This window comes from Apus apus, chromosome 4 (assembly GCF_020740795.1).
Source record: "Apus apus isolate bApuApu2 chromosome 4, bApuApu2.pri.cur, whole genome shotgun sequence".
Lineage (NCBI taxonomy): Eukaryota > Metazoa > Chordata > Aves > Apodiformes > Apodidae > Apus > Apus apus.
Genome location: NC_067285.1, coordinates 5,080,158 through 5,099,904, shown reverse-complemented (window position 1 = coordinate 5,099,904; position 19,747 = coordinate 5,080,158). Strand labels below are relative to the sequence as shown.

Here is a 19,747-nt window from a genome sequence, read left to right as displayed (position 1 = left end):
GGGATGCAGCTCTACCACAAAGACTGCTGTGGATCATGCTTAGCAATGTGGACCAAGCACAGTTTTTGTCCCTTGGGTCAGAACACCCTGTTTGCCCTGGTTGGCACACGTAGTCAGGAGACTTTAAAACTACGAAGGCTCTGATCTTCAGATCAGGGTTGCATCTGCCCTTACCTGAAGTTGCTTCTTAATGGTGTTGAAAGCCCAGCACTGATGTGAAGAAAGGTTTGATCTTTCCCTCTGATTCAATTACCAAACCAAAAGCAGATTTTTCATAAAGATCTTACCTCATAAAGACATTTTCACAGGCTTCTTCCAGAAGCAAAAAACTGAAATTCTCAAAAATTTTAGCAAAAAAAGACACACCAGTGAGTTAGTTGTAGAAAAATGGAAAGTGGAAGGATAAAAGTATTGCCAGGATACCAAATACATTATTTCTAATTATTGTTATATTACATTTGTTCCACAGGTAAAGCTGTTAGTTGAAGTACCAAAAAGTAAAACTCTGAAGAGCAGCTTTGAAACAAGGAAGGTGGCTACTGTGACAGACAGACCATGCCCAGGAACATTTTAGGAGACTGAATTTTGCCCATCAGTTTTGATATGTAGTCAAAGTCACTGACAAGTACTTAACTGCAGAGCCATTTTTAATTAACTTCTTTTTTCTCCCACATAACTCCATTTATACTTACAGCTTCATTTCACATAGAGCTGCTCTGTACCAAGCAAGTGCTACCAGTTCAGCACAACCTCAGGTTTCAGAACTCATCAGCATCCAAAGTCTCTGTTACTGCCCTCCTTCACTAATTGCTTAAATAAATGACTGGTCACTGTTTATTAACACACACAGCAGAATCCTAATAAACCTCTCCTTTATAAGATGATACCAGGTCTTGTGAATTTCTCTAATTGAACAGACAACAAAAATGAAAAATCTGTTCTAAGGCATGAGTAATTGAGACACAACTGGTAATTTAACCAAAACTTTGCAAACTTGGACCATTTATCCATGAATGCTGAGTATTGGTATTGGATTTCCCTCCCCCCCCCCGGCCCAGTAACAGATGGTTTGCAATAAATGTTAGAACTGCACATAAAGAGCCTTTTAGCAGTTTATTTAAATATCAAATTTGAGCATTTGCTGGCACAAGACCTCATCCCTGTCTCTGACTGGAGTGTTTTGAGGTTAAGTAAGGCTGAATCTCATTACACTGGACAGAAGCAGTAAAGAGCTGGACCTGTTTCAGCCATCAGGAACCCACAATTTGCCATCCTAAACAATAAAAAGTTATCATAATTCCTATCATTGTTTTTTTAATTTATTAACTGTTAGACACTTTTTTAGACTTATCTCTGTGGTATAAAGAGCTAAGAACTTTGTTTAGCTTGTCTGTCCTCTCTTCTTCATCCTCCAACTCTTAACAAAAGCATTAGATGTCAGAGGAGAAGGGGACTGAAAACAAAACCACTTTACAACCATTTGAAAATGCCTAAGCTTGGGATAAGTACATAATGCAAAACAGGCAAAAATCCTCTGCAAATATCAACATTTTTGATACTTTAGAAAAATATTGCTACTTTTCGCAAGCATCTTTTTTTCCCCTTTTTTTTCTTTTTTTTCCAAAGGAAAAAAAATAATCTGATTATAGGGAGGAGCTCAGCCAGGTCATGTGTATGAATAGTCAGAAAACCTTTTCATATTGCAGAGACTTGGAAGCTCAGAGCATGTAATACCCTTTACTTAAGCAACACTCTCCACTGTTCTAGAATGCACTTTCATCACCTGTAACATGTAAATTTACTAGGTTTTTAAGGGAAAGGGAGTTCAAAAATTGCCAAACATGATGAACAAACTGGTATGAGGCAGTGTTTCAGAAATTTTGTGACATTACATATCATATTAAAAGATGACCTTTTCCTTGCCCCGGGGAGCAATACAAGTCACATTATTTCTCCCAGTTGTTTACTGGATCTGGTTATTGCCACAGTTTCTACATTGAAGTCCCACTCCTGATAAATCATGACCTACTTAACTGACATAATTACAGGCAGCATTGTAGAAAGCTGATTCATGAGGAATAAAGCACACCATCATTCCTATTGTTCTTCCTTAAATTCACTGTAACTGCATTAAACTCATATTACTGACTGTTGTAGAGCGTAAAGAAATAAGAAGGAAACTGATTTTCCTGGTGAGAAATAGCTTCCTTAGAGCTAGCAACTATTTAAACCTCAAATGACTCTATGCTCACAGCAGGTCTAGTGCATTTCAACGTGTAGCTATGTTTTAATTTCCTTAAACCACAGGACATGTCACAGTTCCAATAGTGTCTGCAGTGAGATATTTTGTGCTGATAAACGATACAGTTTTATACCCTCCAGTTTCCAAATGCATGGTATCCCCCAGGAATTCCACAGAACCAATAAGAAGATGCCCCTTTGCTTTTACAGGGTTAGCACCTTCAAAGGCAGTAGTTGTCCTTTTTGCACTTAAATTAATTTGCACTTCTTTCTGAATAACAAGAGTATCTTGAACACCGCTGGCCTCCAAAACCATTTCCCTGCTTCCTCCTACCTTTGCCATTTTGCTCCAATTTCCTCTCACCAATTTAATGATGATTCTAGTTGATCTAGATGTGCCAAGTGTTCAAATCTCATTAAAAGCTCTGCATTAATGGTGACAGGTACTCTTTTCAAAGAGCATCCAAGCCCTGCTCCCAAGTCTACTTCCCGCACGGCTGCCTGCATGAACCCTAAAGAACATTCTTTATCTGCACACAACACTGAACTTAATTTCGCTACCAAAACTTTGAAATCAGTATCTGTATCTAAAAATGTATTTGAACCTCATTTTTGTAGTAATTACAATTATTAGCCTTTCAGTTGACCAACCAAATCACTGCATAAATGGTAGTATGCACAGGATGAGAAAGAGTGAGGAACTCGAGCAGCTTTTCCAGAAGTTCACAATCCTCCTTAAGTGTTCATGTCCCTTCAAATTTCTTTAATTTCTCTACATCCTGCCCTTGACCAGCTAGAGAATGAAAACTGTGTTAAACCACGACCACGAAAAATAAAAAAGAACCCAGCAGCTCTTGACAGCTACTCCAACTCAGACGTGTAAATCTATACTTCGATGGCTCAAAACAGACCAAGGTTTTACATACTCCTGAGCTCAATCACTGACATCTCTGAATAATAACACAGGTTTTCTCAACTCTCCTTCGAGGGGCAAGAGAAAATTTCAAGATGATGATATTCAGCAATTGATAACTAATGAAAAAACCTAATCAGTTTTTTGTTTTCCACCCACGCATGACACCAAGTGTTCTCTAACACAGCTCCCCTGTGCCTGGAATCCACTCACAGAATCAATAGTTAAAGCAAATACAGGTATTATTATATTTATTCCATTTGTCTGTATTGTTTTATAGTATCATTACTGTATTACATGCTGGTCAGTAATACTTCTGACCATTCCATGCTGGCAAATCACCAAGTACCTATTTCACGGAATGCAAAAAGCTACATCCCATCTACTTCAACATGTTGAAGGTGTTTCTGTTGTTCATTGTAGTCTTTAAATTCACTGACAAATAGTTAAAACGAAATCTGCCACTTTGTTCCTTAACAAAAGCACTTGATGCCCTTAAGCTTCTCCACCCCTTTCACTTTCCTGCATTGATTCTAATTTCCTTCCTTTGTGCATTCATCAAACCGGAATCTAAGGGAGGAACAATTATTGGCCTGACTTTGTTCACGCACAAAACTGCAACTGTAATTAGCTGAAAGGCAGCAATACGTGTTCCTTTTGAACTTCATACACACAGTCTGTAAAACAATGTACTTAAAATTTGTATTGCCTATTTTATTTTAAAAGATAAAACTCTCTGTGTGCTCACGCTTGCTGGAGGAGTTGTGATTGTTTCTTCTTTTTTTTTCTCTTTACGGATAAGGTTTCCATAATGCTTCAGCAGCAGGGGATACCAACACCTTATCCAGCCAAGACAGACTATTTACAGACCTATCATTGCTTGTAAACTTACCTGCTTTTACATCCTGGTTGAATCGACAGTATTTCGAATGCTCGAGCAGGGGGAGACACTGCTCAATAGGAGTCCAGACATAGGTCTCAGGGCACAACAAGTCAGAGGGCTTGTACTGACCCTGGAAAGGAAAAAAAAGAGAAGGAAAATAAAATATTAAAAAATTAGTCATACCAGTTGCACAGGAACACTCTGGCTACAACTTTCCAGATATTCCTCTGAGGAAGGAATAGTTTTATTCAAATCTACACCAAATGAGTCAGGAACAGGCTTTCTCCTGCAGGAATTTCAGCACCATCTCAGTGACACAAACTTAACCCTGGCACTTGAGGAAAATGTAAAATTAACATGATGCATTTGTATGGTATCCACGATGAACTTCATGAGTTTTGGCTTTGCTGACTGAAATTCCATATTTCAGTTATCCTCTGGAGTTCTGCTGTGCTGGTGCAGACACTAAAAAACTCAGCACCTCCAAAAGCAGCTTGTCTCAAGCATTGCTCATTCTAGCAAATAATGGAGGCCCCCCAAAAAATCCAACAGAATAAAACCTCCTACCAGTAGGCAGGATGCTATTTTTTTTTGCATTAGTGATGGAGTATTTTGTTCATTGCTACTTAGTTACATTTTCTTTTTAATAAATGGAGTTTTTCCTGGAATAGCTTACAGATAATTAATAGTGAAGTTCTACTATTCTTTATTGATTTATTTGAAAAGTATTCTTTGCAGACATTTCCAGAGACTAAACAGCCATAATTATTTTCCCTTTAGCTACACAGAAAATCACCACCTCAGCAATAATAACCTCCTCTAATCAGATCTTCATTCTATTTAAAATATAATTATTCATCAGCCTATAAGTTAAGTCAAAAACCCATCTTTGAGCCATCACTCATTTAATCCATACCCTCTCAACATTCAGAGCCATATGGTGGAAACAGAAAATCAATTTAAAACTGAAAATTCATTCCACATATCAGCTTGAAACACAGCCATACAATAAACAGAATGAGAAAGTTCAAGGATCTCAGTTACAAAGCTCTTGAGGCAACAGTTAAGGACTGGGACTTATAAGAAGTGACACTGCAGTAGATAGAATGAAGAATTCTTCAAATCAGTTCCTTCAAACAGGTAACGAAGGTGACCATCTTGATATTGATTCCAACACCAGGCAAACTGGTTTCAAGTGAAGCTGACCAATGTTTGGGAAGTAACATAGATGACTACTGTGACTGCTGCAGTCTGGTGCTAGAGACATCCCTTAAAAGCTGCATTCACAAGTTCTACTCTTCTTCTTCAAGAACACATCCTTATGCAGCAACACCCAATTTCAGAGAAGCAGAAGAACCACTTTTTGAATGTTTGCAAAGATTCCCAATTCCTTGTATTTGCTTACTGTTCAGACCCTGGCCCAGGTTGCCCAGAGAAGCTGTGGCTGCCCCATCCCTGAAGCGTTCAAGGGTTGGATGGGGCTTGGAGCAACCAGATCTAGTAGAAGGTGTCCCTGCTGATGGCAGGAGGGTTGGAACTAAATGAGCTTTAAGGTCCTTTCCAACCCAAACCAGACTGTGATTCATTCTGTGAATAAATATTTAGAGTAGACTTATTTTTTTCCCATTTTATTTCCCACCATCTGTAAATTGTTAAGTAAGAAATAGAAAAATTATCTCCAATAAAAGCCAAGTCGCATCTGTCCGCGTGAAATAAACCAAAACAGCAACCAAGCTTCATGCTGAACCTTGTTAAATACCTGATGTATCTTTCTAAAATGAGCTGGTATACCTCTGATTTTTTCATTTGAGAAACATCCAGAACTGACTAGTAACTACCGTTGCTGTTGTTGCTTTTTTTCTTAATTAAACGCAAATTTCCATAATAAGCTACAGCAATATTCCTCCAATTCCAGGGAGAAACTTAGACCTCAAGACCTTAGAAAACCCTCTAAAGCCAGAAAATAGAAATGACATTATTAAATAAGCTGCTTTGAAATGTCTTGTTATCTAAACAGAAACAGTTGAAAGGTATGTAAAGGTAATGCTTGCAGAACACTTTCAGTTACTCAGACAAAATAATTTAAGGACTTGGGGAGAAAATATATGCCTTTCCAGTCAGATCTAAAAAAAAAAATAATAAAAATTAAAACATAATCACTTGTTGATTTAAAGACTTTTTCTCCACTGGCCAAGAAGGCAGAAATGGCCAAGTAACCATCATTCAGAGCTGTCACTTAAGCACAGAAAGGACAAGGTGTCAATTTTGTCTTTCCTAGTAGCTTTAGCTACTAGCTCACCTTTACTCACAGGTGAGTAAAGATTGCTCAGCCACCTACAGTTTTCCCAGCAGATACTGCCCCTACATCCTGAAATATCTCACATCTGTCAATCCCACATATGACAACTGTACCACTACCCAGCCTTATTCTAAATTTCCCAATTACATCTTGTAACGTCAAATTCCGTCATAAAACGTGGTGTATAAAACCAACTGCATTGCAGCATCACCTGGTTGGTTACAATAAAAAAAGAGTTTCTTCAGTACTGAGCAAAACAGTAATGGGAAAATTTTATTATTCGAGGCAATGCTGTAGCTTCAGTATTTATTTTAGACTTCAAAATACCCTCCTTAGCAGGAAAAAGGGAAGCTACAGTTCTGAGCTAACTTCCTTTAGATGTTTAGATGTTCCAAAATTCAGAATCTTGTTAATAAACTTCCCTGAAGATGTCTGAGGCTGAGGTGATGACACATTGGAAAGAGGTACCATTGATGAGTGACACAAAGTGTAACTAGAGGTAAAAATGAAACAAGCCATTTATGCTGCTCAATGTCTTCCCTTTAAGAGAGTATTTCCAAACATACTAGAAGATATTTCTTCCATAAAGACATTTTATTTAATCTACTGGTGAAACTCTCATTCCATGACTCATTCCATGGAGGAAGTGGGAACATGGAGACACCCAGAGGCAACTTTCCTAATGAACAGTGTTGGCACTGTCTCTATATTGATAGATTTAAAAAGGGAATCCAGAGAGTTTGTTCAATGAAACACAGTCATTTCAAAGGGATTTCATCCTTCTTTTTATTTCTCTCTTAAGCCCTTACTCTCAATTTATTTACTTTCTTAAAAATGTTAATAACTCAGCATGAAATTAAACAATTAATCCACCTACCTCCCACCATTCCCTTATTCCTAGACAGTGAAAAAATTCTGAATGTAAGAGCCCAGCCAGATTCCCATGTACAGCAGCATCTGTACTTCCAGAAAAATAGTCAGATTTTATTATTCACTCTAAAACTATTACATCATCTTAAAAAAATAATTGCCTCTAAGTGTACTATTTATATGCCTTCTTATTCTTAATATTGCTGATTCACAGCATACACCCAACATAACTCCAAAACAGAAAGGGGATCTCCTGAAAGGGAACTGCTGCAGAACTGTTTATCTCAGCAGAAACTTCATCAGGTTTGTAAAACTGTTTTTGAGATTCATTTCTCTTTGGCTTCCGTTTAAATTAGCACACATTTATTTCACAAGTCATTCTGTCTATGCTAAAATTCCACAACTGAAAACATTTTGCTTTCTCTTCTCTTCTAATAAAGCAAGCTCTTGCACAGTAGCACTGTTTATGCTGTCCAGACCCTCTTGGGAATACTTAACTACAAGAGTTTCAACAAAAAGTATCATCTGACAGACCATCCCCAAGCGCTTGTCTCACGTTTCAGCTTCTTCAGTCTGACACCACCTGCTGCTGAAATCCACTGTCTTATACACAGCAGCAACCCCACATATTTCTGCCTGCACATCTACACTTTGTTGAGAAATAGCCTACAAGGTGTAAAATGTGCTATGTTGAAATGTTTTTTGAAAATTGGGAAAAAAAAAAAACCCACACCTGTCTCAAATGTCATTATTTTTCATACTGTTTACATTTTCAGGGACATTCAGAAACATCTTTCTTGAGATGGAATATTAACACATTTTGAGCTGTGGCTTAAAAAGTGGCGTAAAAACCACTGCAGGTCATACCAGATGTTCAAGGTGTACTCAAATATCCCATCTCTGGCAGCCAACAAGAGGAAATTGTCAATTTCAGTCAAGACTCAAAGAACTCTATAAGCTTCAAATGTTACTCTACTAAGACTCTTCTGACTTCCAGCAGTTTGCAATACAGACCTTTCCACAAACAGATAACCTCAGGAAGGATGCATTTTGCCATTCAATAATCCTAAACAAGTGCCTTAACTTACTTTAATTTGCAAAGTGCAGTTCTGTATTATGACCATCCCTACCTCTGTTACAGAAATGCAGTGAACAATCATTTTATTACCATGTCACTCGTGACTTTACAGACAAATATGGTACCTCCACCAGTCTGAAGGGACCTGAATTCTTTCCCGCATCCTCTTCTCTCTTCAACCATCCTATTCTATCTGTCCTCTTCCCAATTTTCTCTCCTTTTAAACAGGGGGAGAGGATGACACGGAAAAAACATCCGAACTGCATTGTTCAAGCAGCAGGAGAGCACAGGACATAAAAAAAGATATAATGAAAAAACAAAAGAAAAAACCTGACTAACTTTTCAAATGGCTTGATTAAAAAGCATTACTAAAAATTAATACAGCTGAGTAATTCCTGAGTATGTGGTTTCTTCTACCAAGTCAGCTCATTGCAATATAAATGTGACTTTGTTTAATAAAAAATACCTTCAAGAGGTTTTATTTTCACTGATGTTTGGGGCATTTTCCCTCCTATATAATATAAAAGAAAGAGCCTTTAAGATACTTTCCCTTTCACTATCAGACACGTTGCCTTTTAATTGGAAACTTCTGGAAATAAATTTTACAGTGAGGCTGCCAAGCCTAAATTAATACTTCACACCATGATATTACTTGTTTTTGCAGTTTCCAAATCAGAATCAACCAGAACTTCTCTGAACTTTTGTTCCACAGGAAGGGCAAAGGTTTTAGTGAGACTTCAGCCTGGAGATTACTTTTTAAATATTTTGTAAAATCTGAGGGATTTGGTAAGCACTTGAGATGAAAAACACCAGCAGAGTTTGTTTTTGCAGTCTAAGTAAAATCTAAAATGTTGAAGTACTGAGAAAGAGAATAGTCTCAAAACTGAAGAAGGTCAAGAACCAGTAGCACTGGAAAAACAAAATAGGGAGGTTAAACACACAGTTAATTCTTTTATCAGGTAGAGTTTACATCTGTATTCTATTTTTTCACAATAAACCCATTGATCTCTTATTAAAAGTGAATTAAGACTGCCTTCATCTCCATTTCCAGCCAGCTGCTTAAAGAGAAGCTCTCAGCCTAGGTAAACAAAGTAAGCCCAAATTATCAGCAACAATCCATTAGAGCGAGGCAGCGCCGCACGGGAACGAGCCAGACTGCAGGTTTATTAAATTCAGCCTTTCCACTGAAAGACAACCCCACTGAAATCCCATCAGCAAAATACTACAGCAGACCCTTGCTCCCTGAGTTCACTACATCAACAGAAATAGATTTTATGGATCCCCAGGAGAGCCCTTGGCAAGTAACTCTAACTCCTGCCTCTGCACAGCGGGAGGATGGACTGTGCCCGCGCCCAGCGTCTGAATCCCTTTGTGCTTCCAGCTCTCAGCACTCACTCACATGGGATCCTTCTGTGGAAGGTCTGAAAGACTTAAAAAAAACCAAACAACCTACACAAACTCACTCCCACCACATAGTCACCAATTTTTAGATATTTAAAAACAAAACAAAACACAAACAACAAAAAAAACCCACAACAAACAATCAAAAAAACACCTAAAATTAGTAGATATGGAAAAATTCAAGCAGCTTCATTTATCAAAGAGAGATGGTTGGGGTGAAGACTTCAGATTTATCATCAAATGTATTCAGCATACAAATGTATAACAAAAAAGGGGCTAAATCAGCCAATGTATACTTGATGGGTAACACAATGATTAAGTAACAATTAGGATTTAACCGTGGAGTCCAGCATGTGCAGGCTGCCTGGATCCTGCACCCAGTGGGACAAACAAGCTGATTTTACACAAACTGCACTCTTTGAATTACATAATCAACCTTTTTAGGGCCCATGAGCTGCATCCCTGAGAGCTTAGCCACCTTTCTGTTATTAAAGAAAAATGCATTGTAATCCTTGCCACTGTAATGTTAGGAATAATAACCAAAATTCATTTTCTAGTTGATAAAATTCAAACTAGTTTTGGGAAGGGCAGGAAATGCAAGGGAAATATTCCTTCCTCTTCAAAAAGCTGTGCTGTTTCTCATTCTTTTAGTTACATTATCAGAGGGACAAAAACCTGTGTAATGGGAATTTTACAGGCCAGCCCAAGGATCTGTAACACACTTCCCAATGCATCTCAAAAACAGAAATGTAGACCAAATGCTCAGCTTCTCCTATATTGCTTGACTTCCTGTAAAAGAAATGCCAATATTTCAAGCTGTGTTTCAAACAGAAGTGTATCAACATGCATTTAGATCAGTTATTTTCTCATAACATGACTTTTTTGCTATTTTGTTTTTAAATGTGGCCCAACCACCTTCAAACTGACCAAAGCAATGGTCACATTTGCCCATTCCCATTTCTTTTCTGTTCATTTCCTAATTCAATGTAAAGTATTAACAGAAATAACCAATGATAAACAGCTTCCAAAAAGAAAACAGTTATGATGTTAGTTTCCAACATGTGTTACAACTAGTAGGAAACAAATAGTTCCCTACAACAGCACATTCATACTCAGTTGGTTCTTCACGCAAGATAAAAAATGTTAGTGTTTTGGAAGGTTTTCATAGTGTCCATAAGGTAAATTAAATATCTTGGGTAAGTGTAAAGCAGATTGAGATAATGAGCAAAAGACAAAAAGGAAGACAGCCAAGATTCACAGACAACAGCCTACAACTATCATGCCATTATTTGGCCATTAACTGTTTACATAGTCTTAACCCACCACAATAATTAAATTAATCTAACATTTCACTCTGATTTAAGGCAAATCTCAGCACTCTACTTGCCTCTGGTGGTCTGCATGGAAAGACTTATGAGAAAAATACTTCCCCTCCTCCCTTGAAACACTTTCAGAAAGTATTACCCTTTGTTTTCCCAACTCATGCCATTCCTAGGAATCTCCTGAACTGCTGGGATTCTGCTGTCTTTATAACTCAAGGTACACTCTAAATAGCTGTTTTCACCTCATCCTTCTTCATAAAAATAATCTGAAATATTTAGCACTTTCTAGTTTACTTTTGAGGCTGAAAAAAGACTAACAGGTCTGAAGAGGCTCATGGGCTGCTAGAGAAAAAAATGCTTTCTTTTGAGGAAGATGGGGAAAATTTGGGACAGGTTTGTTTCCCCTCCCCTCCTTATTATCTCTGTCCAGCTCTTCTACCTCCTTCTATATGCCCATATTATCTTTCCCTCCATTTGCTGACTATAAGGAGCAAAGGGAGGCTGTGGATATTTATGTGGCACGATCCCAGCTCTGAAGGGCTGCACATGAATATCCAAACGTGCCACCAGTAAGATCCAGGAGGCCAAGCAAGTGCTGCTCCAGATAACCTGTGATCCACGACCAAACAGATCCTGTCAGCCTCTCCAACACCACCATGCGAATCGATGAGATAATTCTGGTTTCAAGTTTAAAAGTGAACAGTACTTAGTATGCTCAAGAGACTTTTGCTTTCCTGTCACAGAGGGCTGCAGGGTGGGTGTTTATCACCTCTACTTTATCAACTTGGGATGCAACCAGCCAGAGCTAAAGACAAGGCACAGCTCTGGGCATACTCTGGCAGCCACTTTCAAGCATTTTTCCCTCCTGCAAGACTTCTTGCTAAGAGTTTGTTCTTTTTCATTTCTGAAGACCTGTAAGTGAGGGTTTTTCATTGCTTGCTGTAAGCAACTAAAGCCACTCTGCTTGAAGTCATCATATTAAAGCCACTGAATCTGAAAATAAAGCCAGGGATTAGCCTTGCAGAAAAGAGGGGGAAATCAGTGTTCAGGAATTACATCATAAAAACTATACTTTTAACATTTCCTTGATAACAAACATATTTAAATGAATACTAATGAAAATATAATTTAAAGATAACTTTTGCAGGGAGCTGTTTGCCAGTCTTTTATGTTGATATTCTTTGCAGTTTGAGATCTACTCAAGCCAATGGGTGCCTAGTGTGTAGTAAAATTTCTGAACTTGGACACAAGCCACTAAACATCTGTGCCTATTCCCACCCCGTACCTGTTCTCACTCATATTTTTTTTTTCCTAAGAAAGATGGATGGATACATACAAACAAGTTTTACATTTAGTGTTCTGAGATTTCAGGAAGCTTAATCTAAACAGCAAATGCTACCAGGCTGAATTTGCAGGAGCATTTTACAAGCTATTGCTTGTAAACAATCCCAACTTCATACCCTTTTTGGTAGCAGAGAGATGGGGAAAACCATTCAAAATTCTCCACCCTTAACAGATCCCTCTCCAACTACACTTCTCAGTCACTCTTGACTTCCCAAATGGCCACTGTTTCTTCAACACAAAGTATTTATTCAGAGTTTCTAAGTATTTATTAAGAGTTTCTAGTTTGTACAATAGAAGCACTGTACTAAATCTGCTCTATAATTTTTTAAATTTTATTTTTAGGTTTAAGCTGGGAGAATGATACAAAAAATTCAACCTTGCTCTTTCACTTGGGAGATGCTGTGTGATAAATAAAAATACACATAAATCAGAGCACAAAACCTGTGTAGTAACAGGTATAAGGCTGCTCAAAGCGAGGTATATGGTGTGCTATGCTGGAGAGAGAACAGTGCAAAACACTACAAAATGCTCCATTCGAGACCAATAAGGAGCATTATTTACCCTACAACAGTTATTTTACCCTGGCTCCAGACTTTTGATGACAGAAACAGCAAGTTTCTGGATCCTGAACTGCCCTTAGCTGGCTGACTATTTATCTAAAGCTGAAATAATAATATCCAAATGACAGACAAGTATGAATACAACTCTTGAAACTGTAAACAAAGAGAAATATTACAAGCACGTAACTACTCAAAAAAGCTTCCATAAAGTTAGGGCCACATTTTAAGCATGTTTTCTAAGCACTTTTACATCACCAAATTATTTGCCTTTTTGTATTTCCCAAGGTTATTTTTTATTATTCTTTTTTTTTTTTTTGCTTCTATCTTTCAACCTGTGCTGCACACAATGGCCTTTTATTAAAATAGGGCATTGAAACAAAGTTTAGCTTTCAGTGTTGGGACATCAACTTTGTGTTTGACATACAAAAAAGATGCTGATATGGGATGGTACTGACAAGAAAGCCATTCTGTACATTCCTGACTGGAATTGCAGAGATTGCCACCAACAATATTAAATATTAAAACAGTGCATAAAACAATTGCCATGTTCTCTCTCTCATTTACTAATATTTAGTATCAGTGATACTAAATGGACAGAATAGGGACATCAACACCAGCCTGAAATTCTAAAGAATGTTTCAAACTCAAGATGTATTTGCACACATTTACAAACTGAGATTCCCTACGGAATTGAAACAGCCATTTGTTCAAAAATTGTACAGGAAAAAAACCTACATGATTGTGTGGTTTTAAATAAGATATATAAAAGCAGTTAGCATTTACTGGAAATTGCCAATGAACACCCAGTTTCAGTGAATTAAAGATTGCACCACATGGACATACTTGTGAAGCTGAAAGGTAGTATCCATCCTGAGAAATCATTCAAGAATCCTAAAAAAAGTAGCAGTTTGAAAAAGCCTGAGTGAAAACTGTAAGAAAGAAGAGTTCAGCTCATACATTTGATGAATATTAACTTCTCTGAATTGTAGCCAACTTTTTCAGCAACTTAAAAAAATACCAACTATGTTAGAGGAAAAAAAAAGAAGCCATATGCTTTGTCCTTTTACTTCAAAAAACAAAGGTCCTGGGGAATAAAAATCAAATCATATCATAGCTGAAATGGAACTTGTTTATTTTAAATCTGCTGCAGAAATTCTTAAGGAGACCCTAGCATAAAACTTGGAAAAAGAAGGTAAAAAAACTGTGACAAAAAGATAAAAACCAAGTAAGGGCCCCCAGGAGGAATGCTTCATTAGAGACAAACCAACTATGTTGACTTTGGTATATCTCAAAAGGGGTTTATTTTGGCAGCTGTGAGAAGCAAAGGGGAAAAAAAAAAGTGAGTGTTTAATCATGTGGATCCCATATATTTTCTTGAGTAGTTACCATAAACTGACAATATTTGAGTTCATTACATTAAATGTATGAAATTAAGTATTCAGGTTTATTATATTTAACATACAGTGAAATAACCACAGGAAAAATATGCACAACTTAATATATCATACTCTTTATCCTTTATAGTTACATACACAAAATTGTCACACTGATATCAAATAGCATTAAAAATTCATTAATACCTCACTAGCTGGAGCCAAATCTAGAAGAACAGCATTAATCTGAGCAGCTTACAGACACACTCTGCAGGAAAGTTAAATTAATGCCCTGTCAAAGGGGCTTCTGCTATCTCATTATCAAAGTAAAAACACTACAGACCATGTTTATTTAATAGAAAATCATATATATATTCAAACACGAAATTAAATTGACAGAATTTAAATGAAAGTGAGCATGTTTTGAAATATTTTTTCTGTCCAGCTGCACAGGGAACTAGAAGATTAACATCTACCAGAACTAAACCACCAGCACAACAGGATTGGGTGTGAGGGCAGAGTGCATATTTTTTTATTTTATTTAAAAACAAAACAAACAAAAAAATCACCACAAAAACAAAAAACAAACATTGCCTGTGATTAGGATGTAGCAAAAAGTAAAGAAGTGCAAATTAACTTTTTAATCATTAAAAAAAAAATGAGGGACTAAAGCTGCTGCCCTTACTCATACGATTCCCTTCAACTCAAATGTGTTTTTTCTCAACTTTTAAAGCAATAAACTCCCTGAATAATTCTAAAGGATGACACAAGAGAAAAGCAGGCATATTCTACAGCAAGACACAGTAGTTGCTTTTCAGGTATCAATCAAGGCTCCAATTTACTCTTTTTATACATGCAAAAGACACGCATTGCTCCTGCAACTTAACCCGACCGTAGCTTCTTGGCTTCTGGCTAAAACTGCTCACTGCTGTGCATTGACAGGGAGTGCAGAAACCTGCATTTCTTCCTGTCCATGAATTTCTCTGTATTTTTAACTCTTTTGAGTATCCTCTGCCTGGATGTCTATCTGCAGATCAACCTCCCCATTACAGCTGCTCTGTTCTGTGATTATTTCCAAGACCTTGTGCCATTTTCCCCAGCAAGCACCAGCCCTCATCAGTGTCCAAGCCTTCCCCACCTTCCCTAGCAACTCTCCAAAGACTCTCCTCCAGGAGTTTTCCCTGGAGCCCCAAACCTTCTCTTCACTCAGCTCCAAAACTCAACCCTTTATCCCCCTCAACCAGCCCTTCTTCTACTCATGATCTCTCTCTGCATTACCACTATACCCATCACCCCACCACAGGTAACACAATCTCTGTACTGGACTTGCCCAAACTCTTGCTTCTGCCTCTAACAGGGTTTCCAAAAACTCAGCCAGAAACACACAGAATTTGCCAAAATTCTATTCAGACAACACTCTGAGGGCAAGAAAATAAGACCTACCCTGGAAAGTCTGGGCTGGTGGTAGCCTTATACTGAATAAATAATTTCATACTTCACCTTCATGCCCAGCTACTGACTCGGTCTGTGGAATATCTGAAGACATAATAAATACTAGAATAATTGACAGCTTCTCAATTTGTGAAACACTGATAATCATGAGTTTTAATATACTCCTAATTCAGAATGAGATGCAAGATGGCGGCTTTAGTTTAAAATATGCTAGGTGGGATTTTTAAGAGTATCTATAGTATTTATGCAACTAATCATGTTGAAAAGCAATGCCACTCTAAAAACTGCCAGTCCAACTTTTAAACTTCTATTTGCTTACACACATCTGAGAAATAATACTCTGAGTGATGATTTAGGAGTATTAGATTTTTAACTTCAAGGCTTTCTATCAATATATGGTACATGTTTTTTCAAGTCCAACAATAAAAAAAACAAAACAAGAATAAGCCAAATACTTTACCTTTAGCCATTAAACACAGCATTGAAAAAACAATTTCAGGAACAGTGGAACATATACAGAAACAAGTGTTAGCAGTAGTATTAGTTTATTAGTAAAAACTTAATTTCTGCAGAATCTTGACTAAATAATATTGTGAAACTGAAGTTGACACATCCTTAACACAAAGATATTATTCAGCCTAAAAATCTGAAGGAGAAAATAAAGCAAAGGTAAAGCTCAGTGTTTAAGTGTCTACAGTTTACATTATCAGGATAGAGTATCACCCCTCTGCCAAAAAATCTAAACTTACTTGTCTCCCCTACATCTGCAGATTAAAAAATGAATAAATATACGAAAGGCTTTACCACAGTATTCCAAGCATGTGTTAGAACTTAAACCTTAAGAGCAAGGAAAGCAACAAGCCATCTGTACAAAGGATCAAAAAGTATCTGTGTAAAAATTCCAAGCCACCAAAAGAAATGCACTCTAAAAGAACTTTCCTCTATTGTCCCTGAAAATGTTTATTTTCATAGCAGGTTTTTATTCATTAAATAAGCATTCTAATTTTAGGTCCCTTTTGTTTGTCAAGTGTTTGTTAAACAAGCCTGGTTTGTTTGCTGGGAGAGGAGTCTCTGTAAACACTGGCTCTGTGTGCTGTGTGAGGAGCCCATCCTCCTGCACCTTGGGACCACCTCAGCTTGTGGAGTTCACCAAGCACAGGGCTGAACTGCAGCCAGCATTGATCTCACTGCCTTAAAATGAATCAAAAAATCCGTACTTTAAGGATGTGTCACTGTTGGGACACCTACTGCAAGGGCCAAAACCCCAGCGCTGCAGAAAGCGGGACCCAAACTAGCACCACACCAGCCTCTATTCACCTTCTCCACCTCAAACCTGGGAAGCAGGCTGTAGCTCCATCAGTTTCCAGAAGAAATACTAAACTGGGAGAGCCCTCGAGTTTCTGACCTTCAATGCATTTGAGTCCCTCTGGGGCCAATGCTAAATGTAAGATAGGGGCGAAAGGATCCAAATATGGGAACACTAAACAATTGTAGGAATAAGACATAGAAAATATGGAAGATGTATTGAATTTTTGTCAAGCTTTTTTGCAGGGAATAACAACTGCCTGAGAATATAGTGAAAATAATAATATGCTTTTGACATGTTATTTTTGACATTGACTTGTGTTTGCAAACTCTTCCTTATGTTAATGAAATCTGTCTCCTTCTTATAAACAAAATATTAAACTCATATTACTGGAATTCTTGTCAAGTAAGTCCATCTTTATTACACAAAAGTGAACAAAATGAGATTATAGTAGCAAAGTCTGCAGTAGTAATTACTCTGTATGCAGATTTTGCATTTATTAGCAATGCAAATGCACACGTGCACACTCACGGCTCTGTAAAACTGCCCAACACTGTTGTCATCATTGATTAGAACAGGTTCATTATGATCACAGAATCATAGAATTATTCAGGTTGGAAAAGCCCCTTGGGATCACCGAGTCCAACCACCATCCCTACTCTACAGAGTTCTCCCCTAAACCATCTCCACCAACACTACATCCAAACCACCCTTAAACACATCCACGGATGGTGACTCAACCACCTCCGTGGGCAGCCTATTCCAGTGTTTTCTGTGAAAAAATGTTTCCTGATGTCCAGTCTAAACCTGCCCTGGTGCAGCTTGAAGCCGTTGCCTCTTGTTCTGTCGCTAATTACCTGTGAGAAGAGACCAGCACCAACCTCTCTACAATGTCCTTTCAGGTAGTTGTAGAGATTGATGAGGTCTCCCCTCAGCCTCCTCTTCCTCAAACTAAACATTCCCAGCTCCTCCAAGCATTCTTCATAAGATTTATTCTCTAGGCCCTTCACCAGGTTCGTTGCCCTCCTCTGTCCTTGCTCCAGCACCTCGATGTCTCTCTTGTATTGAGGTGCCCAAAACTGGACACAACACTCCAGGTGTGGCCTCAGCAGTGCTGAGGACAGGGGGACAATGACTTCTCTACTTCTGCTGGTCACACTATTTCTAATACAAGCCAGGATGCCATTGGCATCCAAATGATTATCATTAAAAGGTACACAAACATCTACGTGCATGTTTAGGAAAACACAATGTTTAACATTATGTATCCTCCAAGTCTTTCAGCTGAAACATCAACACTTCAGTTTTCTCTTAATGTCTGATGTTGGGAAACTGTTTTCTTTCTAATCACTATCACAGAAGAAAACAAGTTGGAAGGCAAATGGGCTGGATCAGTAACTACACCATGTGCTATGTTAAATCCTGATCACACTGAAACCTGGTCATTCAAGGGAATAATAAACATACACCCAAATACAGGATTAGGGGGTGTATTCAATTTAGACTTGCATTTATAAAAATCAAGCACTTTTATCTATTTTTAACAGTTTATAATCCTTGCTTTTCAGAGTTAAAATAATTAAAATTGCCCTGGCAATCACCTTGCTTAATTAAAAAAATCAGTAAAGCTCCACACTGTATTTATGCATCTCTTGAAAGACCAAAGCAGTTCCACACACTTCTATGCATGTCAACACATTTCTAAAGTAAAGAGTAAAGTATCATCAATATTTAGGTGCCTGACACCATAGGCCCGTAAATATTGACACAATAGCTTAATATAGATCTACAAATCCACAGGACAGTGGCCAAAAGTGTTTCTAAACTTTTCTGCCTCCAGTGCATGTAGCATCTAAAGCGGCTTCTTGGCGCAGCATCTTGCTGTGGGTACTGGGGAACTCCTGCAGTCATAAGGTTTGGCAGAAGCATGGCACAGCCCAGCTCCACCACCACCTCCTGCAGAAGGTCTCCAGCTGCCCCTTTGGGAAAGTTTTTTTCTTGGTGTTGCTCTGTCCAAGCAACATAATGTAGCCAGGAGCCAAGGATTTGGCTGTAAACCCATTAGCAGTTCATACATCTCAGGGAAGGAACAGTGTCTGCAGTTTTAGGGGACCCTCAGAAGGTTCACACTCACTCTGGTTTGTTGTTGCTCTAAAGACATGTAACCACCACAGAGGCAATAGGATTAAATAAAGCCCATCTTATGGAGAATTTAGCCTACTAGAGATTTGAGATAATTTTCTGGCAGTTTGTGACTTTTCCAACTTAATGGGTATTGTCTGGAGGGATATTATCATCTTTTTTCTTCGACCATCACACTAACTTCTTCCCACATCATGAGTAAAGGAGATGAATATACAATCATTCAGAACTCCATCAGAAGGTGGGGCTGTTAGTACAGGCATTGGAGGGCTAACAACTTAAGTCATCAATGTGAGCAAGAAGGTATTTCATGTACAGAGTTTCTTTACCCCACTGACTAGTCACGTTGTGCTTCTTAATCCACATAAGCCATCATCAGCCACAAACAGTAGATACATTTCTGAGAAAGAAATCAATTTATCTTCTAAAATCAGCTTTCAGTCAGGGCTTACAAAATGAGCTCTATTACAAGCACACACCGATTTAGGAGACACAGAGAGAATATTATCATGCAACATGCAATGCACCCGTGCTATCCTGCAGATCCTTTCTCAATGCCACAC

The 19,747-nt window shown here is 38.0% G+C and overlaps 1 protein-coding gene across 6 annotated transcripts in view; it reads right to left on the bottom strand.

Annotated features, from left to right (window-relative positions):
- Nucleotides 1–19,747, bottom strand: part of ATE1 (arginyltransferase 1) — an 81,065-nt gene that overhangs the window by 16,624 nt on the left and 44,694 nt on the right. For all 6 annotated transcript variants that reach the window (XM_051618889.1, XM_051618890.1, XM_051618893.1 and 3 more), the window contains one exon: nt 4,047–4,167. In XM_051618889.1, the coding sequence (XP_051474849.1) occupies nt 4,047–4,167 (121 nt within the window). The remainder of the gene's footprint in view (nt 1–4,046; nt 4,168–19,747) is intronic.